The sequence below is a fragment of the Natator depressus genome, chromosome 5 (genome assembly GCF_965152275.1).
Source record: "Natator depressus isolate rNatDep1 chromosome 5, rNatDep2.hap1, whole genome shotgun sequence".
Classification (NCBI taxonomy): Eukaryota; Metazoa; Chordata; order Testudines; family Cheloniidae; genus Natator; species Natator depressus.
In genome coordinates, this window is record NC_134238.1 from 98,172,864 (window position 1) to 98,200,397 (window position 27,534).

At 41.0% G+C, this 27,534-nt stretch overlaps 1 protein-coding gene across 3 annotated transcripts in view; it reads right to left on the reverse strand.

Moving 5' to 3' along the window:
• Positions 1–6,617: 6,617 nt before the first annotated feature.
• PIP5K1B (phosphatidylinositol-4-phosphate 5-kinase type 1 beta) overlaps positions 6,618–27,534 on the reverse strand; it is a 185,406-nt gene continuing 164,489 nt past the window's right edge. For all 3 annotated transcript variants that reach the window (XM_074953282.1, XM_074953283.1, XM_074953281.1), the window contains 2 exons: positions 25,108–25,225; positions 6,618–7,239 (listed from right to left, as the gene is read on the reverse strand). In XM_074953282.1, coding sequence (XP_074809383.1) covers positions 7,237–7,239; positions 25,108–25,225 — 121 coding nt within the window. In that variant the 3' untranslated portion in view covers positions 6,618–7,236. The remainder of the gene's footprint in view (positions 7,240–25,107; positions 25,226–27,534) is intronic.

The window sequence follows — 27,534 nt, forward strand, 5'->3', positions numbered from 1 at the left end:
CCCTCACTGTTAATAATTTGCACCTTAGTTCCAGTCTGAATTTGTCTAGCTTCAACTTCTAGTTATTGGATCCTGTTATACTTTTGCCTGCCAGATTGATAGAGGGCTGTTCAAATTTTAGAGTAACAGCCGTGTTAGTCTGTATTCGCAAAAAGAAAAGGAGTACTTGTGGCACCTTAGAGACTAACCAATTTATTTGAGCATGGGCTTTCGAGAGCTACAGCTCACTTCATCGGATGCATCCGATGAAGTGAGCTGTAGCTCACGAAAGCCCATGCTCAAATAAATTGGTTAGTCTTTAAGGTGCCACAAGTACTCCTTTTCTTTTTGTTCAAATTTTGTTTCTGTAATGGGGTTCACGCTGTGCCCCTGAGTATTCGGCCCCTGGGCCTCCCTCTTCAATGAGTCAGGGACACTTCAGTCTGGTGCAACACCCATGCTCTTTATTCTCAGAAGTTTTCCCACCACCAGTTCCCAACTATATACAGGCTTCACAGCTACTTTGCCTACAACAGGGCTGGCCAGCAACAGACTACAAGGCTCCCACTTCCTTCTGTGCCTGACCTTTCTCTTTCCTTCCCCAGCTGGCTTCTTCCCAGCTTTTATAGCACCGGGCTAATAAGACTGGCAGATGCAGCCAGTTATCAGGCAGGCACTGGGCTATTCACCCAGCCCCAATCCATTCCCCTTGATTGGGGCTGGAGTGGCAGGAGATGATTAAGGGCTTCTCAACCAGCACCCTGCTACAGTTTCTTATGTAGGTACTTAAAGACTGATCAAGTTATTCTTGTTATCCATATGTGTCTAGTTCCTTTGTAAATCTTGTGAAGCTTTTGGCCTCATTAACATCCCACAATAATGAATTCCACATTATCGCTTGAGAAGCTTGTTACAGTCCTGGGTGAATCTTTGCCCCCCCACCCCCAGACAGTTACCAATCTGCTCTATTGGACACCATCTTTGGATACTTCTAAGTAAGGCTACGTTTAGTCACTGGTATTTTTAGTAAAAGTCATGCACAGGTCAGGGGCAGTAAACAAAAATTCACGGCACATGACCTGTCCATGACTTGTACTATATACCCCTAGATCAAATAGCCTTGAATTGTTCCATTTTAGGCCATTTGTGTCACTGTCGCATTGTTTTAATCCATAGTCAATGACTAGCATAAACAAAAAAGGAAACAGGATGCACCCCTGCCTTACACCTGTCTTGATGCTGAATGGCTTACTCAATCCATTTTCCATTTTAATGCAGCATTTTGAGTTGGCATAGAATGTTTCTTAAACATAGTTGACCAGAATTGTACACAGTATTCCAAATGAGGAATTATCACTGCTTTGTACAATAGCATTAATACTTCTCTATCTCTATTGGAAATGCCTCACCTAATATATCCTAGATCGCATATGCCTTTTTCACTGCCTCATCAGAGTGGTAGCTCAGTCATCCTGTGATCAACTCACAGACCCAGTATCTCTCTCCACCTGTGTCATTTCCAACTGATGAGACCTCAGTTTGCAGTAGAAATTTTTACTATTAGACCCTAAATTCATGGCCTTATACTTTGTACTATTGAATTTCATCCCATTTCTGTCACTCATTTTCAGGGTCATCCAGATCTTCCTGCGTAATACACCAATCTTCCTCTGTATTGACAATTTCTCCCAAATTTGTATCAGCAGCAGATTTCATTAGTACACTCCTACTTTTTGTGCCAAGGTCACTAAAAAAATATTAAACAAGCTTTTTCCCAAGATTGATCCTTGAGGAACTCTACTAGTAACCTCCTTCCAGTCTGATAATTCACCTTTCAGCATCACTGAGTGCCTTCTCCCCTTTAGCCTGTTCCTTATCCATCTTATGATGCATGTACTGATCTGCCTCTTCCCTAAATTCACTAAATAATTTCCTCTGTGGTACTGTGACAAATGTTTTGCTAAAGTCCAAGAATATTAGATCTACTGCACTTCCCTTACCTGAAAAATCAGTTATTTCCTGAAAGAAAGAAATCAGGTTAGTCTGGCGTGATCAACCTACCTTTTTTAAACGTGTGTTGCATTACATTCCCTTTACCATTTATCTCTGAATTATTCTTTCCTTCACAATTTGTTCTAAAAGAGAAGGTTATTCACCTTGTGCAGTAACTGAAGTTCTTCAATTATCTTTGTCCACACGAAGGGCAAAATCATTAATAAAGTTAAACACATTGTTGTTTCCCCATTATAGAAAGCAAATTTCATTGGAGAAATTGTTTAAATTTATCACAAGAAAGAGAGAAGAGGAGTCTTATTTAGCTACCCTTTCTGCAATTCTTTGAAATTATACTGTGGTAAGCGTGTTTGGGAATGAAATTGATGTTCTGTACTTTGGACCAAATTTTCAAAAGTATCCACCTGCAGTGTTATAAACTACAGCTGCTTTGCGCATGCAAATAGAATAGTTACATGCTATCAATTTGTGTGTGCAAGCATACTTCATATGCACAAAACTGAGTTCTCAATGTACAAAGTCAGTCACTAAAGCTTGAGTGCACAAAATTCCAAAGTAATTGCGGAGACTGGGTTGTGTTCTAATGAAGGATAAACTAATTTATTGAGTGGATAAGTGACTAAAAGCAGAAATGAAGAGACAACCAGTTGTATATGTCAGTTGTCTGTATTAAGACCGTCTTGTTTAGCTAATATCTGAAAGCTAAAATAATGTTTTGGATGGGGGGGGAGGTGTGTGTGTGTGTGTGAGAGTGAGAGAGAATTTATAATTTAAGATTTTTGGAATGAGTTTCCTTCATTAAACACTGCAATTATTTTTACTTGGATTTCTTCTCATCATTTCTTTTACCCCCATCAGAACAAAGAACCAAGTTAGTCTTTTCATTTATAATTTATAATGCCATTTGCCTTTTATATGCTGAACACAAAGTGTTCACAAAAATAGCTTCACATCAGCAAATTAAGTATGAAATTAAAAGACTACTTACCAAAAGCTAGCCAAATAATGTCTTGCTCTAATATCACAAGTATCTTTAGGTAATTAATTCCAAATAGAAGGGGCTTAGTACAGCTAAAAAGGCATAATCCTGTAGACAAAGTTGAGGAATATTTAGCCAGTCATCATGCATGCTTATTAATTCTTAAGCAGAGTGTTATTTTTTTTTCTCTTGAGGATGTGCAGTGTCTTTACATTTGTCCTGATTCAGCTAAGGGTAAAATTCAACACCCCAACACAGTGGCATTAAATTCTTAGGGGGTGATATTTTCTCTAACGCAGAGAGTAGCACAAGGCCTATTCACTACTTAAGTCTTCAAAATAGAGCCTAAGAGATGCACTGGTTGCATGCTGGCTTTCTGCATAAGGATGGATCTTACCCTCCATGTCTAATACTCTATAACAGTGCTACTCAAAGTGGTGGTCTACAGACCGGTGCTGGTCCGTGAGCCATCGGCTGCCGGTCTGTGTGCACATTGGAAAAAAAAAATGGCTGGTCCCCCACATCAGATAGCTTGAGAAGCACTGCTCTATACCACTTAACCCTTCTGTGTCTTAATCTCCCCACCTGAAAAATGAGACCAACAATACCCATCTCTTAAAAGCATGTTGAGCCCATGAGGGATGTTGCTATATAGAGTTCAAAGCTTTAATTTTTTTTTAAAATCATGCAAGTCCCACAAGGGATTTGAAATAATGTAAGTATGGTAATTATAGAAGTTGAAAAAAACTCTGTAAAAACCATGCCACACTTCATTTCTGTAAGCCCTCTGCATGCAGATTTCCATGGTCTTCCACAAGTTTCACATGAAAAGGAGTTGTGTTCAGGGTGAGGCCTGTTTTGAAAAAAGTCTCTCTGATGCCAAAAAGCTGATATAATATTGGAAGCAAATGTGTACATCATCCTGAAATGACTCAACAAATGGCTTATGTGCTGAATAGACAGAGTGCTGCTGATTTGCTCTTTATCACTGTCTGCTGTTCGCTGGGTTGAGGCATGTAAAGGTGAAAGATATCCCATAGTTAGATACCTGTGGTATAGTAAAGCCAACACTATCTAAATAATATATCAAAGTAGGAGTTTGGTGGTTTTCTCAGTACTGAATTTTAGAAGAGGTGCAGAAGTATCCAGTTTTTCAGTCAAGGGACTATGCCACAAAATCTTGTTAAATGCAAATGACACCTTGATTTACTTTTCTCCCCCAGAATTCCACAGGATTACAGAACAGTATCAATTACAGGGTCACATATAACAAGCCTAAATTATTCCCCCTACATTCCCCTAGCAGACAACTATCTGCCTTTTCTTCTGGGAGGTTCATATTTAAATTAAAGAATTTAAATACCTGTGTATACAGATAGCGCCACATTTTGTTCCCTATGGGGTGTTGTATCTGCCCAGACCTCAAAAAATAAGCTAAGATGACCCTCTTCTAGCCCAGAAAACCTAATATTTGGTGGCCAGGCCTTCTTGCACATATTTTATTTTTTCCTGGCAGGTGTCCCCTTTTCAATGCTTATTGATGTGCATAAATGATCCTTCAAGCTTACTTAAAAGCCATCCGTGCAAATTAAATAGCATCCAGTTACTTAAAGATTAGACATGCAGAGTCCTTCTAAACCTATTGTACTGTTATTTTGTAGTAAGATTTTCTCATATGGTTACAGGCATTAGACCTTTTCTGGGGCAGGCTTGAACCATTGGCCATCAGGAGTGCTTCACTGGACTTCCTTTCACAAAGTCCATTGGCTGCACTGATTGGAAATCATATCAACAGGAACACAATAATGCACACTTTAGAATGCGAGCCTTAGAAAGAAAAGAATCTTTCCACTAATACTTGTAATTTAACCTGGATTTCCTTTTATCTGCAATGGATGGCTGTTTCTATTCAAGGGGGAGAGTAGGCATGCTGGGGTGACAGTATGTAAACACACTGAACATATGTAATCTTTTTATGTGGAGCAAATTCCCTCTGAAGATTACAGCATTTTCATTTATGAAGCCTTTTAAGTGGCTATACAGAAGAAAGCATGTTATTTGAGAATTACACAGTATAAAAATGTATCCTTGCATAGACTGGTCTCTTTTCAATACATTTCTTTTTTCTGGGGTCTTGCTAAGGATAAGTGGGCATTCTGTAGTCCTTGAGATAACTGGAAAACAGATGAATCTACCAAGAAAAATTAAGCTTCTGTCTGTTTTGAAAGAAGTCTCTCTGATGCCAAAAACTAGGAACTTTGTTTTTTTTATGAAACAAAACATTTCAGTGAAATTTATTTTGTTCAGACATATTCTATATTTGTTATAGATTATGCAGGAAGCAGGAGGCAATCATCCCACACATACACATTATATGCAGCAGTTTTGGTTACAGGGCATAGAACTCTCTGTTGCTTAACATCCAGGGTGCCACTGGGAACTATCTAGGATGACCAGACGTCCCGATAAAATCAGGACTGTCCCAATATTTAGTTGTTTGTCCTGCGTCCCGACTGATGTACGGTCGGGACACCATTTGTCCCGATATTTTGCTTCGGCAGCACGCCGGCTATTTTTTTTTTTTGCGCTTCGGTGGTACTCCGGCTTTTGAGCCTGTGGCTGCCCCCCATGTGTCCCAATATTTTGTTTTTGTCATCTGGTACAGAGGTTTAATTTGTTAATGTTGGGAAAAATCCTCACATGGCAGGTTCTACAAGATGAGGTTCTAGTCCTGGCTTTGCCACAGATTTTCTATGTACTTGAACAAGTTATATGACCTCTGTTTGTCCATACCATCTGTAAAATGGGGATAATACTCATCTATTTCACAAAGGTACGGTGGTTTGATTTGTTAATGTTGGGAAAAATCCTCAAATGGCAGGTTCTACAGAAGTGCCAGCTCCAGTGTCCTACACTCTATCCACTCTGCAAGGAATGTTATTTTTGGGAGAGCTATCATCATCCCCAATAGTTTCCATACACCTTAAAGAGGCATTTATGAAGTTCCTAAATATGCTCCCACATCAAGGTCTGGATTCTTAGAATGATGCTTAGCAGCCCTTACCCTACTGTGACTAAATCTCTGCTCCTGTGTGGAACCAGATTGCTTCTACCTTTTTTTGTCCTGCAATGGTTGCACATGGTGAGAGATCTGTAACATTTATCAAACCATACATGTTGCATCTGGTTAGGGTGACCAGACAGCAAGTGTGAAAAATCGGGACAGGGAGTAGGGGGGTAATAGGAGCCAATATAAGCAAAAGATCCAAAAATCGGGACTGTCCCTATAAAATCAGGACATCTGGTCACCCTACATCTGTTCTTTGCCTTTCTCCTTCTAGTACAACATTTTTTCCACCTTCTCTTCTATGTGAGGGCATACGGGACAGATTACCTGTTATGTACTGTTTGGGACAGTGCATAAATAATGATTCTCTTAGAAAGGGTCAGAAGGCAAGAACAGGAAGTGTATAGACCAGAAACAGCTTGAAATATGCACCATAGGTTTTGAGAACAAAATATTTTATTTCTGTCAATAAAACTATAGTTTACAGTAGTATTTACTAAATAAATTATATAATTTCTTTTACAAGCAATAAACTAAATCACACATTTCAAAGACAATTTATGTACACAACATAAGGCCTTGTTATAAATAGCTTTTTTCCCCTCATTTCACTAACAAACAGTGAAAATATCTTTAGAGGCTATTGTCCATAAAGTAAGTGCAGACATTTACATTAATCCTTGTTTGAAATCATTTTGGACTTCCAACAATATGGACCTAAGTAATTATGATTCTGGGGGAGAAAAAAGTGGAATTAATTTTGTTTACCACTGTGTTGATGATGGATCTTTAAATAGGTAAAGCAGATTACATATTTTGCTTGTACACAATCACTGAATACATGCAAATGAAATCATGAGAGTCAATAAGAAAATATCACTTTCAGGTCCAAAAAAGGTGATTGGCACTAGTATAGAAAGCATCTTAAATACAGTTTATGCAGTTCTTCACAGTTTAGCAAGCAACAGCACATGATAGCAAAGTGTGGAATGTTTCATGTCACATCTGTCGAGTCTAGCTATCATTTCCATGGTTCAAGGTTCCCATGACATTTCTCAGAGATAAGTTCCATTGATTATTACTCTTTGTCTGTTAGGCTCAGCAAATTCCTCCCTTTAAATCAGGAGTGCAGAAAGTGCTCTTCATCAACCATGGTCACGTCTTATCCACTTTTACTTTGATTTTCTTCTATTCTCTATTACTGGAAATAGAAAATAATTTAAGAGGTTAGGAGGTTTTGTTTCTTTATTCTGCACTTTATAAAACCGTAATTGGATAAAATCTTTATCTCTGTGACCAAAAGCACTCCTGTAGTCACACCCTACACATTATTGTAATAATCTTTGTGCAAAATATGTCTTGCAAGGTATCATTTATAAACTAGTAACACATTGATCATCAATATTCTTGTGTAATGTATGTACAAAATGCATATGCATTATGAACATTAAATGAAATAACGACCATATTTACCAGTCCATCTGGGGAAGGGGTAAACTTGTTTCTCAAAGACAAAGGACAAGCTGAGGCCTCTAGCCAGGTGTCATCAAAGTTGATTGGTAATCACCTGTCAAGAAGGCATTCTCTGGCAATGAAGGGGGATAGGAACAGATCTATATGCATTTTAGCAAACAACATTGAACCTCTTTAACCATGGGACTCCACGTATCCTTCCTCACATCTGGAATGAGTGTTATCCAGGGATAACACATTTCAAGGGTACAAAGACCCGCCAGGTCTTTTTCACCTAAGATGACAAAGGAACAAGCCCTTTGACTTTGTGGGGAGATTCTGACCCCTGAACAGGGGTGAAAGTAACTTAAAAGTCTTACCAGTAGGGGGGTCTGGCTCCGGGCCCCTGGAAGGGGCAGGGTCTCAGATGGAAGGGGCGGGGCTGGAAGTCAGCCTCCCCCAGCCAGCCCTTCAGTGCTGGCCAGCCTGTGCTGCCCAGGACTCCGGCAGCGATTTAAAGGGCCTGGGGCTCCATGGCAGCTTCCCCTTTTGCCCCCCCCCCACCCCTCCCGGCAGACCTGGGGGAGGGAAAAGGGGCAGCGATGTTAAAGCGCTGCTGCAGCAGCACTTTAAATGTCAGCTGTGTATGGCCTTGTACCACCGGCCACTTCTGACGGATACGCTGTACTGGCCCACCTTCACCTCTGCCCCATAGACTCTGGTCAGCGCAGTTGCTGGGAACATGTGGTAAGGATTTACCTTGAGCCAAGTCTAGCTTGTTAAATTTTAGCTACTAGGAAGTATTTTATCTTGATTTTTCTTGTAACCATTTCTGACTTTGATACCTTTATACTTGTACTCACTTAAACTTGTTTTAATTTTAATCTAAACTAATGTGTTTAAACTGAACTGTTTGGTAACTTCAGTTAAAGTAGCAAACTGTTGAAAATTGACCCTTTACAGGACAACAGACCTTTAATAGCCAGACTGTCCAGGAGAGGGCTGGACAGTGCAAAACCCACATTTTTGGGAAAATTTGGGATTGGGAGTGTGTTGGCCCTGCAAGTAGTAACCAAGTCTGTTGGAAGCTAGAGTTTGACTGGTGTGTTGCTGACAGGCTGCTGGGATCAGAGTGGGTGGACCAGGGCTGCAGCTATACACAGACACTCTGTGTGTGACTTACACAATGTTAGACTGTTTGTGAGTGGCCCTGGTTGGGAACTACAACAACAAAGCATTGTGAGGCACTCAAGGTTGCAGGGCAGGTGGTGAGACAACCTCTCACTGGTCTGGATTGCAGCCTGGAATGAGAGAGACCCCCTCCATCTTCACATTTCAGTAACCTGAAGTATAGTTCTGCAGTGATACTCTTTTTTTTTTTAAATTCACATGCACAGTATTATCTTCTCCCCTGTAAAGTAGTATCCCTATTACATTTATGTCTGTGAATATTGATATACTTAATACATAAAACCAATATTTGCTCTTGAGAGATACTGGGCAACCTGGATATCACTGAAGTCAGTGAAAGTGAAGTGCATCAGCCAACCACACGAGGCATTTATAACCTTGTCGGATTGATCAGGGCCTTAGAATGCCCGGGGGCAAAATCCTGGTCTCATTGAAGTCCGCTACAAAACTTAAGATTTGGCTCTTAGAAAATAAACTGAATATACATTCCTCCAGGTGTAGGTTTTCGTATGGATCTGTAAAGCCTCATGAATAATTAATATATATGTAAATAAAGCTACAAGAGTTATACTCATAATATGACTAATGAACATGACAGTTATTTAAAAATATATAACAAATTACTCTATTCTATAATATTACTGGAGAAACTCATTTCTATAGCACAAATTTTATTTTTAATATTTCTGTAGGATCAGGTGTGTCTATATTGGGCACTTAAATCAAGGTCAAATGGATCCTCAGCAAACTTCTAGAAAAACCAGGGAAGACCATAATTGACATCACTAGAATTTCTAAAGTGTAAAAAACCCAAACCAATGCAGACTCCACTTTCAGATCTTCTTTGTACATCCAAATACAGCATACAGAGGACACAAAAGTTCCATTTTTATTAAACTCTTTTGTAGGTCACTGTTAACTTTAGTTCCAGATAAAGATATTTAATTAACCTTCAAACAATTCAAGAGAAGAATCTAACCTTGGCAGTGAAGGAAAATGCAAGCTCCTCAGGCATTTTGAATAGCTGACCTTATTTAGGAAAAGGCAACCAACAGATAGAAATCATACCCAAAATGCCATTTAAAATAACGTATCTGGCACCAGGCATATGCTCCACATAATGTTCCACTGCAGCAAACTTTCAGAACTGTGATCCAGTTGTACACTGGAAAATGGTACAAGAAGGATTTTCTAATCGGTTGCTTCGTGAATAGACTGATGCATATATCATCCTCAGTGTGCGGACATGACACCCTGGCCAAGGCAGGTTATGCTGCTATAATTGGGACGTGGGTTCACTATGCAAAGCAATTTACTATGTAAAGTGAAACTGCTGAATAGGTGAATAGAATGAATTTGGGTGGATGGATGAAGTGGAACTGATGACTGAGTAGAAGGAATGTATTTTGATGACTGAGTGAAATGAACCTGACAAATGGACTTTTTAAATTTTTTCAATCATCAGCTTTGCAAGAAGACAGAGCTAAATCAAATCACTTTGCTAGCATGTTTTCATGAGACCAGGATAAATGAAGTACAGTTTTCCCATTGATCTGTGTGGCTGTGGGGCAGGGTCTGAGTGGCCATTGTTACTTCTTTGTAAAGGGTACAGTATGCATTCCCTCACCACAGCAGTCAAACTCAGGCCCTGCCCTCACTTCTCCGAGCTCTCAGAGACTAATAGCACTGCTGGCACTAGCTTTAAGCGGCTCCTGTACTGTACTCTCTGCAATTGTGACTAGCTCCTTCTCACATCCCCAGCCTGAACAGACTAGTCACCATTGAGCCCTAAACATTTAGGAAAAAAGCTGCACACAGTTTACAATGCGGAAAGAGAAGGATTGACAGGACTGTAGTTGGACGTGACTAAAGACTAACAATTAGTGCTGTGTCACAAAAATGATGCTCATGGTAGTGAGAAGAAAGGCAATTGGGCTGTAGGGAGTTGCTGACTGGAATGCCCCACTCCGGGTCCAACCCTGTGCACCTTATTTCAGGCAAAGCTCCCATCTTCAATGTTCAGGAACTGGTTCTCTTTGAGGAATACCTACGGCGCAGTTGTTGGAGTGACACTGAGGGCAACCAGAGAAGCAATGTTTCCTGCCCATATTGATAAAGAATGAATATAGTCATGGCGATCAGAGCTGAGATGCTTGATGGGAAACGCGTAACAAGACAAAAGTGACTGACTGCTACAATGGGCCAAACGCTGATAATCAAATGAGTTTGTACTAGCCAGGGTTTGTTATGTAATGGATTTAGAACGTGCTCCATTATTTGAGCATATTTTTGTGCTTTATTAATTTTTTGCATGCATTCATTCCTCAGTAAATTGATTTCCTCATACATTAAAAGCACATTAAAAAGCCTCAGGGCACCAATAATTTATGGTTTAGTGAAATTTACACAGGCTTTCTAGCACTCGACTCACTTCACTAATGTGTTAATTGTAACCTGAAGTACATTTGCATTTAGTAAAGCACATTCTTCTTGTATCTGACTTTGATACAAAGAGAGATGGATGCCTTGCTGTGGTTATATTCTTCCTTAAAAACTTAAAATATGTCTCGTGGGCCAAACTCTGCTCTCAGATGCCCGGGTATAACTTCAGTTAAAATCAATGGCAGCCATGCACTCATATTCAAAGGACAGAATTAGGACCTGTGTATTTCAAAATGAACATTTTCCTTTTTAAGAAGAGGTAGTAATAAATGGATAAAAAATACTTTCAACCATATTAGACTACAAATGTGTACTTCATTTTAGATGCCATTGCAACAACAATAGTTGGCAGCATTGTGGGGTTTTTGGTTTTGTTTTTTTCCCCCCTCAAAAGATTATGTTAATTTTGAGGGCCTCCATTTTTGGGTTCAGAGCCTTGGACACCTTGGGCCTGATCTTCAGAGGTACCAAGCATCCACAGCACCAATTGATTTGTCAGGATTGGGCCCACTCCATACTACCCAACCTCCCCAGAACACACCTTAGGATTCAAAGACATTTGCAAAGGAGGGCTCCAGATGCTTTTGTGTTTAGTTAAAAAGCTTCTGCTTTGTGCACAAAACTGACGCTAATGTCACTTAATAAACAGGGGAGCTTTGGACAATATTGTTCATAGACATATACACTATCCCTGCAATGACTGGATGTGGAGAAAGCTACTAGCGGGGAGGCTGTTCTAGGTTTGATTGTGACAAATAGGGAAGAACTGGTTGAGAATTTGAAAGTGGAAGGCAACTTGGGTGAAAGTGATCATGAAATGGTAGAGTTCACAATTCTAAGGAATGGTAGGAGGGAGAACAGCACAATAAAAACCAATGGATTTCAAGAAGGCAGACTTTAGCAAACTTGGGGAGTTGGTAGGTAAAATCCCATGGGAAGCAAGTCTAAGGGGAAAAACAATTGAAAACAGTTGGCAGTTTTTCAAAGACATTATTAAGGACACAAGAGAAAGCTATCCCACTGCGTAGGAAAGATAGGAAGTACGGCAAGAGACCACCCTGGCTTAACCAGGAGATCTTCATTGATCTAAAATTCAAAAAAGAGTCCCACAAAAAGTGGAAACTCAGTCAAACTACAAAGGATGAATATAAACAAATAACACAAGTATATAGGGACAAAATTAGAAAAGCCAAGGCACAAAACAAGATCACACTAGCTAGGGATATAAAAGGAAACAAGTTTCAGAGTAGCAGCCTTGTTAGTCTGTATTCGCAAAAAGAAAAGGAAACAAGACGACATTCTACAAATACATTAGAAGCAAGAGGAAGACCAAAGACAGAGTAGGTCCATTACTCAATGAGGGGGAAAAGACAGTAACAGAAAATGTGGAAATGGCAGAGGTGGTTAATGACTTTGTTTCGGTTTTCACCAAGAAGGTTGGTGGCAATTGGACACCTAAAATAGTGAATGCCGTGAAAATGAGGTAGGATCAGAGTCTAAAACAGGGAAAGAACAAGTCAAAAATTACTTAGATAAGTTAGATGTCTTCAAATCACCAGGGCCTGATTAAATGCAGCCTAGAATACTCAAGGAGCTGACTGAGGAGATATCTGAGCCATTAGCAATTATCTTTGAAAAGTCAAGGAAGACTGGGGACATTCCAGAAGACTGGAAAAGGGCAAATATAATGCCCATCTATAAAAAGGGAAATAAGAACATCCCAGGGAATTACAGACCAGTCAGCTTAACTTCCGTATCCGGAAAGATAATAGAGCAAATAATTAAGCAATCAATTTGCAAACGCCTAGACGATAATAAGGTGATAAATAAGTCAGTATACATCTGTCAAGAACAAATCGTGTCAAACCAACCTGATAGCTTTCTTTGACAGGGTAACAAACCTTGTGGATGGGGGAAGCGGTAGATGTGATATATCTTGACTTTAGTAAGGTTTTTGATAGTCTCGGATGAACTTCTCAAAAACAAACTAGGGAAATACAACCTAGATGGAGCTACTATAAGGTGGGCGCATAACTGGTTGGAAAATTGTTCCCAGAGAGTAGTTATCAGTTGTTCAGTCATGCTGGAAGGGCATAATGAGTGGGGTCCCGCAGGGATCAGTTCTGGGTCCGGTTCTGTTCAATATCTTCATCAATGATTTAGATAATGGCATAGAGAGTCCACTTATAAAGTTTGCGGACAATACCAAGCTGGGAGGGGTTGCAAGTGCTTTGGAAGATAGGATTAAAATTCAAAATGATCTGGACAAACTGGAGAAATGGTCTGAAGTAAATAGGATGAAATTCAATAAGGACAAATGTAAAGTACTCCACTTAGGAAGGAGCAATCAGGTGCACACATACAAAATGGGAGATGACTGCATAGGAAGGAGTACTGCGGAAAGGGATCTGGGGGTCATAGTGGACCACAAGCTAAATATTAGTCAACAGTGTAACGCTGTTGCAAAAAAACGTGAACATCATTCTGGGATGTATGAGCAGGAATATTGTAAGCAAGGGACAAGTAGTAATTCTTCCACTCTACTTCACGCTGATTAGGCCTCAACTGGAGTATTGTGTCCAGTTCTGGGCCCCACATTTCAGGAAAGATGTGGACAAATTGGAGAAAGTCCAGAGAAGAGCAACAAAAACTATTAAAGGTCTAGAAAACATGACCTATGAGGGAAGATTGGAAAAATTGGGTTTGTTTAGTCTAGAGAGAAGACTGAGAGGGGACATGATAACAGTTTTCAAGTACATAAAAGGTTGTTACAAGGAGGAGGGAGAAAAATTGTTCTTCTAAGCCCTGGTCTACACTATGAATTTAGGTCAAATTTAGCAGCATTAGATCGATTTATCCCTGCACCCGTCCACATGACAAAGCCATTTTTGTCGACTTAAAGGGCTCTTAAAATTGATTTCTGTACTCCTCCCCGATGAGAGGATTAGCGCTGAAATCGACATCGCCGGGTTGAATTTGGGGTAGTGTGGACGCAATTCGATGGTACTGGCCTCCAGGAGCTATCCCAGAGTGCTCCACTGTGACCGCTCTGGACAGCGCTTTCAACTCAGATGCACTAGCCAGGTACACAGGAAAAACCCCGGGAACTTTTGAATTTCATTTCCTGTTTGGCCAGTGTGACGAGCTCATCAGCACAGGTGACCATGCAGTCCCAGAATCGCAAAAGAGCTCCAGCATGGACCAAACGGGAGGTACTGGATCTGATCGCTGTATGGGGAGAAGAATCTGTGCTATCAGAACTCCGTTCCAAAAGATGAAATGCCAAAATATTTGCAAAAATCTCCAAGGGCATGATGGACAGAGGCTACAACAGGGACCCGGAGCAGTGCTGCATGAAAATTAAGGAGCTCAGCCAAGCCTACAAAAAACCAAAAAGGCAAACGGACGCTCCGGGTCAGAGCCCCATATATGCCGCTTCGATGATGAGTTGCATGCAATTCTAGGTGGGGCCCCTACCACTAACCCACCCCGTCTGTAGACACCTGCAAGGGGGGAGTCTTATGCAACAGGGATGAGGATTTTGGGGATGAGGAAGATAATGATGCTGATGAGGATAGCGCACAACAGGCAAGCGGAGAAACCATTCTCCCCAACAGCCAGGAACTGTTTATCACCCTGGAGCCAATACCCTCCCAACGCGGGCTCCCAGACCATGAAGCCAGAGAAGGCACCTCTGGTGAGTGTACCTTTGTAAATATAAATACATTGTTTAAAAGCAAGCATGTTTAATGATTAATTTCCCCATGCATTCACAGCCACTACAGCTACTGGAAAAAAAGTCTGTTAACGTGTCTGGGGATGGAGCGGAAATCCTCCAGGGACATCTCCAAGAAGCTCTCCTGGAGGTACTCCCAAAGCCTCTGCAAAAGGTTTCTGGGGATGGCAGCCTTATTCTGTCCTCCATGGTAGGACACTTTACTATGCCAGGCCAGTAGTACGTAGTCTGGAATCATTGCATAACAAAGCATGGCAGCATATGGTCCTGGTGTTTGCTGGCATTCAAGCATCATCCGTTCTTTATCTCTCTGTGTTGTCCTCAGGAGAGTGATCATCCCAGAGAACTGGGTGGGAGGGGGTTTAGTTGGGTTTGCGCTGCACGTTAGCCTGAAAACTGCAGCCCCTCCTTTTAAATGGCCAACCCAACGGGTGCTTGGTATGGGAAAGGAGGGCGCTGCTGTTTGAAACCATTCCCACATGTTATGAAGGTTGAAGAAGCTGAAAGACTGTGGCTTACCATGGCGGCCTGCAAGCCGAATTCTGTTGCTGCATGTGTGATCTCACACACCAAACCAGGAGGCCCTCAATATAAGAGGCAAAATGCGACCTTGTACCGAAAGCACATGTGCTATGTAATGTTAACAGCTTGGTTTACTGTGAAAGAGTCTCCCCATTGTTCTCTAAAATGTGTCTTTTTAAATACTACTCTCCATTTTTTCCCCTCCCACAGCTGCAACTGTTTCAATGCTCCCCCTATCATCTCCGTCTCAGAGGCAAGTGCAGAGAAGGCGGCAAAAAAAAAGAAACACACTCACAATGAAATGTTCTCTGAGCTCATGCAGTCCTCCCGCACTGAAAGAGCTCAGCAGAATGCGTGGAAGCAAACAATGTCAGAGTCCAGGAAAGCAGAAAATGAATGCGAGGACAGGAGGGACGAGCGAGATGAGAGGTGGTGGGAGCAAGATGAGAGGAGGCAGGATGCAATGCTGAGGCTGCTGGGGGATCAAACTGATATCTCCGGCATCTGGTGGAGCTGCAGGAAAGGCAGCAGGAGCACAGACCGCCACTGCAGCCCCTGTGTAACCACCCGTCGTCCTCCCCAAGTTCCATAGCCTCCTCACCCAGATGCCCAAGAACGCAGGGGGTGGGCCCCCCTTCGGGCACCCAACAACTCCACCCCAGAGGACTGCCTAAGCAACAGAAGGCTGGCATTCAATAAGTTTTGAAGTGCAGTGTGGCCTTGTCCTTCCCTCCTCCACCACCCTACCCGGTGCTTCCCTCTTCCCCCACCCCTCCTGGGCTACCTTGGCAGTTATCCCCCTATTTGTGCGATGAATTAATAAAGAATGCATGATTTTGAAACAATGACTTTATTGCCTCTGCAAGTGGTGATTGAAGGGGGGAGGTCGGTTGGCTTACAGGGAAGTAGAGTGAACCAAGGGGGCGGGTTTTCATCAAGGAGAAACAAACAGAACTGTCACACCGTATGACAGTTCTGTTTGTTATGAAACTGGTTTTCAAAGCTTCTCTGATGTGCAGCGCACCCTGCTGTGCTCTTCTAATAGCCCTGCTGTCTGGCTGCGCGTAATCAGTGGCCAGGCGATTTGCCATAAACGTCTACCCCTTACTCTCACAGATATTGTGGAGCACACACAACAAGCAGCAATAACAGTGGGAATATTGGTTTCGCTGAGGTCTAACCGAGTCAGTAAACTGCACCAGCGTGCTTTTAAACGTCCAAATGCACATTCTACCACCATTCTGCACTTGCTCAGCCTATAGTTGAACAGCTCCTTACTACTGTCCAGGCTGCCTGTGTGTGGCTTCATGAGCCATGGCATTAAGGGGTAGGCTGGGTCCCCAAGGATAACTGTAGGCATTTCAAAATCCCCAACAGTTATTTTCTGGTCTGGGAAGTAAGTCCCTTGCTGCAGCTCTTCAAACAGACCAGAGTTCCTGAAGATGCGAGCATCACGTACCTTTCCCGGCCACCTCACGTTGATGTCGGTGAAACATCCCTTGTGATCCACCAGTGCTTGCAGCACCACTGAAAAGTACTCCTTGCGGTTTATGGACTGGCTGCCAAGGTGGTCCGGTCCCAAGATAGGGATATGCATTCCATCTATTGCCCCACCACAGTTAGGGAATCCCATTGCAGCAAACCTATCCACTATGACCTGCACATTTCCCAGAGTCACTACCCTTGATAGCAGCAGCTCAGTGATTGCGTTGGCTACTTGGATCACAGCAGCCCCCACAGTAGATTTGCCCACTCCAAATTGATTCCCGACTGACCGGTAGCTGTCTGGCATAGCCAACTTCCAGAGGGATATCGCCACTCGCTTGTGAACTGTGAGGGCTGCTCTCATCTTGGTATTCTTGCGCTTCAGGGCAGGGGAAAGCAAGTCACAAAGTTCCATGAAAGTGCCCTTACACATGCAAAAGTTTCGCAGCCACTGGGAATCATCCCAGACCTGCAACACTATGCAGTCCCACCAGTCTGTGCTCATTTCCCAGGCCCAGAATCGGCGTTCCACGGCATGAGCCTGCCCCATTGCCACCAGGATTTCCAAATTGCCAGGGCCCGTGCTTTGAGAGAAGTCTGTGTCCATATCCTCATCACTCTCGTCACCACGCTGCCGTCGCCTCCTCGCCTGCTTTTGCAGGTTCTGGTTCTGCACATACTGCAGGATAATGCACGAGGTGTTTACAATGCTCATAACTGCTGCGGTGATCTGAGCGGGCTCCATGCTTGCCATGGTATGGCGTCTGCAGGACAGCAGAGTTGCAGTGGAAGCGGTGGCTGACGGATGCCACAAGAAGGACCTGCGAGGTGGATTCATGAGAGCAGAGTTGCAGCGGAAGCGGTGGAGGACGACGGTTAGCACCACGCACATTTCCCGAGGAAGAACACACGTATCCGGGAGCCCATGACAGACAACATGGAGAAATTTGCTATTGAGACAATAGCAGCAGAGCAGAGTAGCAGCGGAAGCAGTATAGGAGAACAGTTAGCAGTCCTACTGCACCATCTGCTGCCAGCAGCACCCAGGACAACCCAGGACAACAGCGGCACTGTCGGTGAGCTAAGCTGAGCATGCTGCATGCTTGCCGTGGTATGGCGTCTGCCCGGAAAAAAGGCACGAAACGATTGTCTGCTGTTGCTTTCATGGAGGGAGGGGCGACTGACGACGTACTCAAAACCACCCGTGACAATGTTTTTGCCCCATCAGGCATTGGGAGTTTAACCCAGAATTCCCATGGGCAGCGGAGACTGCAGGAACTGTGGGATAGCTACCCACAGTGCACTGCTCCGTAAGTCGATGCTAGCCACAGTAGTGAGGACGCACTCCGCCGACTTAATGCGCTTAGTGTGGACATATGCAATCAACTGTATAAAATGGATTTCTAAAAATAGACTTCTATAATATCGATCTAATTTTGTAGTGTAGACATGTCCTATCCTGAGAGGTTAAGGGTAAGAAGCAATGGGCTTAAATTGCAGCAAGGGCTGTTTAGGTTGGACATTAGGAAAAACTTCTTAACTGTCAGAGTGGTTAAGCACTGGAATAAATTGCCTAAGGAGGTGGTGGAATCTCCATCCTTGGGGATTTTTAAGAGCAGGTTGGACAAACACCTGTCATGGATGGTCTAGATAATACTTAGTCCTGTCTTGAATGCAGGGGACTGGACTAAGTGACTTCTTGAGGTCCGTTCAAGTTCTATGATTCTATGTGTACACGGTATCTGACTCCACACATCATTTAAGGCATAATGCTACACTGTGTATATTCAAATTTTAATCAAGAGAAAGTTTTGAGTATACAATACGAGCGATAAAAATAAATGATTGTAATAAAACCTCTGGCTTGTTTTTCTAACTAAAGCTCACGTGCTAAAGGGTTTACCCTTATTTTCAAAATATACAATAAAGCACAGTATTTATAAAAATCAAATAAATTCCACATTTATATGACACTGTTGTATTGCTAAAAGAAATTATTATACTACTCAGAATGGGCTCTGTGCAAAGATAAAGATAATGGAGAGTGTTACTTGCACTATGCAGAGTGTTTGGCAAATAGAAACTCTCAGTATCACTGGCCCTATCAGATAAGGAAAGAAGAAACAAGGATATTTTAAGGAGGGATTAAACTATTTTGTTGCACTCATTCTCTATATTTTTAGTTATATAAGAATGTTTTGTTTATCTCTTATTTTGTTGCTTTGTTTATGGTTAATCATAAATATACGTTTATGCTTAACATTTAGCTGGAAATTTACCTTCATTCTATTATTTGCTTTACCAATTAACTGCATCTTCCATAAGAAAAAAAGCACACTGATATTTTAAATATGTATAATTAGCTATTAAAAATTCATGGTTTCATACAAATGCCTCTTTCTGGAGTGTTCAGTTTTAAAAAGTCTTTATTTATGATTTATAAGTTCAAAAATTAATTGATTGAAAACATATTCTTTAGCCATCTGACACCAACCCACCATTCTTACACTACTTGAATATTTGGAAACCACTGTGATTGCCTTGAACTTATTCTGCATGAAGCATGCTTAGTCATGTATTATGAATAAATTCTACATTTGACTAATTTAGTATCTGGACTAAAAAGGTTTAACAGGAAAATAAAATAACCAGTGTTTTACAGTAAAGTCTGACAAAAGTATTTTAATGTGAAGTAGGACACCAATTAAAGTGATCATATGTCCCAATTTTTCATGTAATGTCCTGGAGTCTCAGGAACTTCTTTTATGACACCTGAAATGCCTTGTTTTTTCCCCCACTACAATCATCAAAATATTTGGCTTATTTATAGTCACAACATATTTGTTCATAAAATATTGTTATACATGTGGAATTTGCTCTATTTACCAGGAACAGAATAGTGGAATGAGGTTTCAGAGTAATGACTAGTGTTTGGAGTGAAAAGAAAAATTGAATGATGTAGACACTGTTAAAGTTGTTCTTTTGCTCAGAGAGAATGTTAATGACACTTGTTCAATGTTTAATGATAAATTAATTCATAATGATAAGCTAGTGGAAAAAATCCTCCACTCTGAGTCAGAACCTGGCAGTAACAAAAGAAAATGTCCTTTTCTGTGTCTCTTTCATAACCTGAAAAAATGTCATCACATAATTTTCCTGGTTTTCAGTTTTGAAAATATGGTCACCTTTACATTATTTGTCATTAACGTGCTTTCAAACTTGTCTTCCCCATCCCTCCTCGTCATACGTTCAGAACAGCAGCTGCAGGAGAGTAGTTGCATTTCTACCCGGCTTTAAGAGTTAAGAAGCAACAGCCTCTAATGCCGAGTGAAACTAACCAGGACTGTGATCAGCAATGGACTTCCGGGAAAAGTGACTGCAGGAGTATGGCACTTCACTTCCTTTACCCACCTGCTGAAGTGAAGAAACTGATTGACAGAGCCAGAAGAGTACCCAGAAGTCACCTACTAAAGGACAGGCCCAACAAAGAAAGTAACAGAACGCCACTAGCCGTCACCTTTAGCCCCCAACTAAAACCTCTCCAGTGCATCATCAAGGATCTACAACCTATCCTGAAGGACGATCCCTCACTCTCACAGATCTTGGGAGATAGGCCAGTCCTTGCTTACAGACAGCCCCCAAACCTGAAGCAAATACTCACCAGCAACCACGCACCACACAACAAAAACACTAACCCAGGAACCTACCCTTGCAACAAAGCCCGTTGCCAACTCGGTCCACATATCTATTCAGGGGACACCATCATAGGGCCTAATCACATCAGCCACACTATCAGAGGCTCATTCACCTGCACATCTACCAATGTGATATATGCCATCATGTGTGAGCAATGCCCCTCTGCCATGTACATTGGCCAAACCGGACAGCCTCTACGTAAAAGAATAAATGGACACAAATCAGACATCAAGAATTATAACATTCAAAGACTTCAGTCTCCTCGGTCACTCGATTACAGACCTAAAAGTGGCAATACTACAACAAAAAAAATCTTCAAAAACAGACTCCAATGAGAAACTGCTGAATTGGAATTAATTTGCAAACTGGACACCATTAAATTAGTCTTGAATAAAGACTGGGAGTGGATGTGTCATTACACAAAATAAAACTATTTATTTTTCCCCCTACTGTTACTCACACCTTCTTGTCAACTGTTGGAAATGGGCCATCCTGATCATCACTACAAAAGATTTTTTTTCTCCTTCTGATAATAGCTCACCTTAACTGATCATTCTCGTTATAGTGGGTATGGCAACACCCATTGTTTCATGTTCTCTGTGTATATAAAATCTTCCTTCTGTATTTTCCACTGCATGCATCCAATGAAGTGGATTTTAGCCCACGAAAGCTTATGCTCAAATTTGTTAGTCTCTAAGGTGCCACAAGTACTCCTCGTTCTTTACACTTCCTTAGCAATCCCCAATATTGGTAGTTTGTCACAGGCATTCACAGTGCAACATGTAATATACATTAGACATAACAGACCCAATTCTGATCTCACACTAGCATAGACAGGAAGCGAGTAACTCCACACCAGTTTAAAATTAGATGAGAATCAGGTCCAGTAGCTATGAATAAATTTCTGCTGGCTGATGCCCATATAAAAAGACCAGAAAACAAATGGCCAAAAGAAACAGTGTAAAATGGAAGTTCTCTGTCCTGATTTTGGCTTCCCCACAAAATCCATGAAATACTCTGGAGGCCTTTCACAACAGAAGCCATATATGAGGTTTTCAGGTGGGTGTGGTCTATACATTTGTCTGTGTAAACCCCTTTACCTTTCTATGGCATGTAAGCAGCACCTCAAACCTACAGCTTGGATTACTCCTATTCTGGACTGAAATCTCCTTTGCAGGGCTTGGCGATTGTGCTTGGAGATACAGATGGCAAAAACAGTCAAGATGACATTTGCAGGATTATGTGCACCTGTTTCTATGATGAAATAGTGCAGTTCCATAATTTGTCCATTCATACAACACCCAACAAACAAGAGCTCTTGTCTGCAACTCTTTAATTTCTACCAAAAAACCCCCAAGTTTACCCGACCATCTAAATTATTTGTTATACACGATATTGTTCAGAGCTAGGTACTCTGCCCCCACCCCTGTAGGTAGTAAATCCATTTTATTATACTATTTTCCTGATTCACAGGGAATATTAAGGACTTAATAAAATAGGATCAGTCATGTCTTTATCCTAAGAAGCTTAGCACTTCAAAGCAAGAGGGGTAAGGCAACGGAGTTATTGAAATGAAGCAAGTTAAAAGTATTACACATTAGAATATCTAACAGATAAGGTTTTAGAAGCTTGCCTTGCAACAAAACCATTGATAAGGATTATTAACCAGCCTGCTAAGATAACCGTCAAATGACATTTAAACAGGTTTTCCATTAATGATTGACTCATGTCAATTTCTTTTATGATGATGTTCAACGGATGCTTAAATCCATTTGAAAGTAAAGTAGTCATCTTTGATTCATCTAGTCTTCCTAGGAAATGCATGACTAGAATTACCAGCGTTGGTGCTTTGTTCATGAAAACCATTTAATCATGATCCTAAACACAGAAAATGGAAGTGCACTCTGATCTACCAATTCAGAATTAAGCTGAAATTAGATCACTGCTGCTTCAGTCCCAACCTTATTTTCATCACAGATTTACCATTGTTTCAAACTATATATACACGATGATCTAATAAGGTCTTCAGAAATAAAAGGCTTTTCCATACAGACTGTCACTGACCCTTCCTTCCTCCAGCATCCAAAGTCACAAGACGTGCTGGTCTGGGACATCCGTTTGATTCTTTTGAAGTAGTTGGCAGATGCAGAATAAGGTTGTCTACGCCATAGCCTATGTCAGCATAATTTATGTCAATCAGGGGTGTGAACAAACCACACACCCCCCCGAGCGACATAAGTACGCCGACGTAAGTGCTTGTGTGCCCCGCGCTGTCGACAGGAGAGAAACTTCTGCCGCCTACGGAGGTGGTTATTTTATGCTGGCATCAAGTGTCTTTACCATCGACATGGCCTCAGACCCTTATCAGTTGGGTGACATAAGCTTTTGTTCTACTATAAAAAAAGGAGTTATGGAGACAAGGTTGATGACCTTCAGGGCACAGTTTAAGTTCTTCCTATTTGTCCAGGCTTTTTGCCTAAGGGGCAGAGTGCTGTGTACACAGTCTTCTCTAAGGGGTAGGATTTTAGTTACATTGCCATTCACACTGATCAATAAATTTAGTGCTTTAATCAGTTTTGTATATTTACCCAGAGGCAAAGAGATGAAATGTGTTACCTTCACCTTGAATGGTCACTTACAACATGTTAACTCGTTATGCTAAACAATCTATTCCACCTTGTATTTAGCTATGACATTGAGTACCTTTTGCAGACCTGAAGAAGAGCTCTGTGTAAACTCGAAAACTTGTCTTTCACCAACAGAAGTTGGTCCAATAAAATATATTACCTCACCCACTCTGTCTCTCAATAAATCTAAAAATACATTTAAAATACATACCTCTGTGAGAGTCATAATGAGAAAGTTTATCACTTTAATTAAATCCAAACTAAGTTATTCCCACCACTGGATTTCCCAGCACGTTCTGTCTTTTGTGCATCTTTCTTTTAGACTGTAGTCTTTATTTTGGGGTTTAAGTGTCCAGTAGCTATTTGTGCTAAGCAAATAATTAAAAATAAGCATATCATAGTTTTCTAAGCAAAATAAAATGTTTCATCTAGACTGGATTTTTTGGGAGGGAATGAAGGGAAGAGAGATCCATGCTCTTTATATCTCCATTTTCCCTGATTTTCAACCTTACCAAGTGCTCCATCGGTGGTAAATATTAATGCCAACAAACTAGCAACAAGGCTGATTTATACAAATAGAGTAGAGTAGAGTGTAATGGATTGCTTGATGGACACAAAATTGTCAGTTAAACCAGTTCTATATCTAAGTGAGCACTGGCTGCTTGCTACTGGTATAGAAGTGGAGAGCAATGACTGTTACATGGGTGGGATTATTAAATTAGTACCGATAAAATTGGTGTTCTACACATTCAGTTTTGCCTGGCTAGAAAACTACTTAGGAGAGAGATGTGATAGCACATGTAAAGTGCAAGGACAGCATGGGGATCTGAAACACAAACCACTGTAACAGGCCTACTGGATCCTGTGGGACAAGAAAGCCAGGAAGCATGAGACATCAGGAAAAACAGAACCTTAGGATAATCCTTTTAAGTGCTAAATAATTGTCTCAGACAGTTTCCTTTTTTCTCCACTGTAATTGATGCCAAAGTTTCACACAAAAACCTCCTGCCTTCATCCTATTAATCTTTTGCTTGCTCCGTTTTTGAGGAAATTTCTATTTTCCATTTTAAAAACCCAACCCCCCTAGAAAAATAGACCCAACACAATATTGTCACATGAAATTGAATGTGTTTGGGTGGCAGAGGGAGAGACAGCAAGTATTGATTTTATTACAAAATGCTGTCTTCATGCTGGGATTTCCAAATGGATCTGAAAGAGATATATATCCAAATCCCTATTAAAATCCAATTGAATTTGGGTGTCTTTGGGCCTTGAAAATCCTGGACATAGTTATCAGAGTTATTTAAAAGCAGAATTGCACAGACATGTATATAATCCAAACTGTGGGCTTATAAAGGCGTTTCTCACTTCAAATAATGAAATTTCCTGTACAGCAAAACAGACTGCTCACTGGGAACCACAGCAAAAGAGGAAAGCTGTAACTTCAACATACTTCTGCAGCCACAGCTGCATCATTAAGAGTGAAAAAGGAACCACTATTTATTTTAAGTCCAGCTGTGCAAAACCACTTTTCTTCTTCACAAATATTTGTGTGCAGAAATGAGTTTTCAGGTCTCGGAAAACTAAGCTGCAACACTATGAAAAGTTCAAGGTGAGAAGTAAAAAAAAAAAGTCTGCTTTTCCACAAGATTGTAAAAAAATTATTATTGCCAAGGTACGTTGAGAAATGTTTTGGCATATTTCTTAAAGAATACAACAGTGAATAATCACAGTGAACATTTGAATTCTTTAAGATCCTGATTCAGCAGGGTATTTAAGTGTGTGCTTAAGTTTAAATACTTGGAATATTTCAGTGGGACTATTGTGATCTTAAAGCTGAGCATGCACTTAAGTACATAAATAAAATTAGAAGAAATCATAAATTAAGAAATGGAAGCAACACAGTCCGACAACTTACTAAATAGACATCCAAAACTGAAGCGTTATCATTTTCCATTTCCAGTGTGCTCTGTTCTGAAGTCAAGTAGATGGCACTGTCTTCTAGGGTGAACGTTGAACTCGAAGGTAACCCTTTACTGAAAATACAGGGGGGAGGGGGAGATATAATGAACACAAAAGCAAATTGTACAGAGAAAAAAAGTCCTACAAACTTCATCTCTTATGTTTGTGTACTATTTTACAACCTCCCCTCCCCCCTTCTTCGGTACTATACTTTTTAAGACAAAAAGTACAAATATGGCTGATTCCTGGTTAGCAAAAAGTGCTCACGTACAACTAATGTGTCTTATCCACACATTTCTATTGGTTGGGTTGCATTAAATAAAGTGCTATCAGGAAGAAATGATGCTCTTTCTGAACACTGTAGGCCAAATTCCGCTCAAAGTTACATCAGGGTAAATCTGGAGTAACTTCACTGTTGTCAGAAGAGGTATTCCAGTTTTCACCTGATGTAACTGGGAGACGAATTTCCTGCTGTGCCCTTAATTTTTAAATTAAGCCCAATGACGAGCGTAATAGCCCCCCCCCCAATAACATAAAAGTCTAAAGCGTCCAAACAATACTCCCTATCCCCTACTTCAATTTGGTACAAAAGAAAAGGACAAACTGACATTTTAGCCTCCCACCAATGTGATCAGGTTATACTGTGATCAATAGATTATCATGTTTTTCCTGTTTCACTCATCCTGAATTACAAACAGTCATTAGTTTGAGTATGTAGCCTATTATTTTTTATGCTGACGTACCAATGCTTTCTTCATTTGGCTTAAGTTAACTGTTATGTGTGAGGGAACACCCATAACAAGATTGCACACAATTCAGAGTAACAGAAGTTCAATAATTGAGGACTGACCATATTGAATTCTGATGTGCAAACATGGGATTATTCAGGGAAAAATTTTCAAAAGCATGTTCCAAGGCAAAAAAAAAGAAAGTATGGAAGGGTGCTAGTGGGTGCAATTAATGCAGTTGTGCGTATGTAGGGCTAATTCTTTATCCACTGGGTGTAATGAGCTGATTTTAATTTGATTTTAATGAATAATCGTAGGAAGGAAGTGTGAAACTGCAGGGGTTTTTGCACTTTTTTTTTTTGCAGGAAGAGCTTGGGCCTTCATTTTTAAAAATTGTCCCTTAAGGGTGGGATTTTCAAAAGGAGTTTAAGAGAGTGACCTGCCCACCTTTCACTGAAAGTCAATGCCACTGTGGTGCCAAAAATCCCATCCTAGATTTTTAGTCCCAGATTTTCAAAGATGGTCATCCTTGCTTTATCCACAAACATTCCAGGCAGCCACCTACAGTGCTGCCACTCCAGGACCTAGGAAAGGAGGATTCATTTCTTCCTCCCCTGAAGAACTTCCCAGTTTACAGTTTGACTGCTTGGGTTGTGTGCTAGGGACAGGTTTTGCTCCTATGTGTATGCCTAAGAAAATGCACATCAAATACTACAAGCGTATTCGTCACTGTGCTAGTCAGTATTATTAACGTCTCCTTTTCAGAATCAGTAAAATTAACACTCAAAATATAAAACAAATACAAACAGAATATAAAACAGGATGGATAAAAATGCCCAATCCACCTGATGCCATACTAGTATTAGATGCATACAATTACATTAAGATAGTATTCTTACTTTTGTTATCTAGTGCATTGGGTGTCTTTTCAATAATAAGGCTTTATTCCCTTTCCTTCTGGGCTCATCCAATTCCCACTGACTTCAGGGGAAGTTGGATAAGACCCTCTATTTATATGCCATCTAGTAACATTTCAGTCACACCACTTTCATTTAACTAAAGACAACAAACAATAAATAAAGCCAGTCTGCCAGGGTAGCACTGGAAGTGCTTCTTGAATGTTGACTATGTTTTATCATCTTACACAAATAAAGCACTGGCTTGAAAGATGTTGTCCCTGGCAAAAAAGAAAAAAGAAAAAAAAAAGAATTAAACAGAAACAAGAGTTGCTTTAGCTTTTAAATTTCAATAAACTCATGGGGCCTAATTCAAACCTCAGAATGTACAAAGGCGCACACACACATGGCCATGAAAGGAGGGAAATTACACAGAGGGTGTGGGGTAGCTGCTATTTATGTAAGGATGGGGGCAGGTGTGATTGTAGAGATCAAAGGTCACCCTCCACTTTGGAAGACAGTGCTCCAGGCAGCTGGGTGCAGAGCAGACTGGCAGGCTGCAGTTTATAGCAGGCTCTCAGTGCTGTTTTGTAATGTTTAAACAGAAATAATTTAAATGATTAAACACAAGCCCTTCATGCCCTAATAAGACTACTGCCGCCGCCACCATCACATACAGTGGCTTTTCTGCCCTGCCCCCAAAAGCTGCAGAGCTCACATTCTGCAAGTCCTCTATGTTGGGAGCTGGAGAGACTGAGT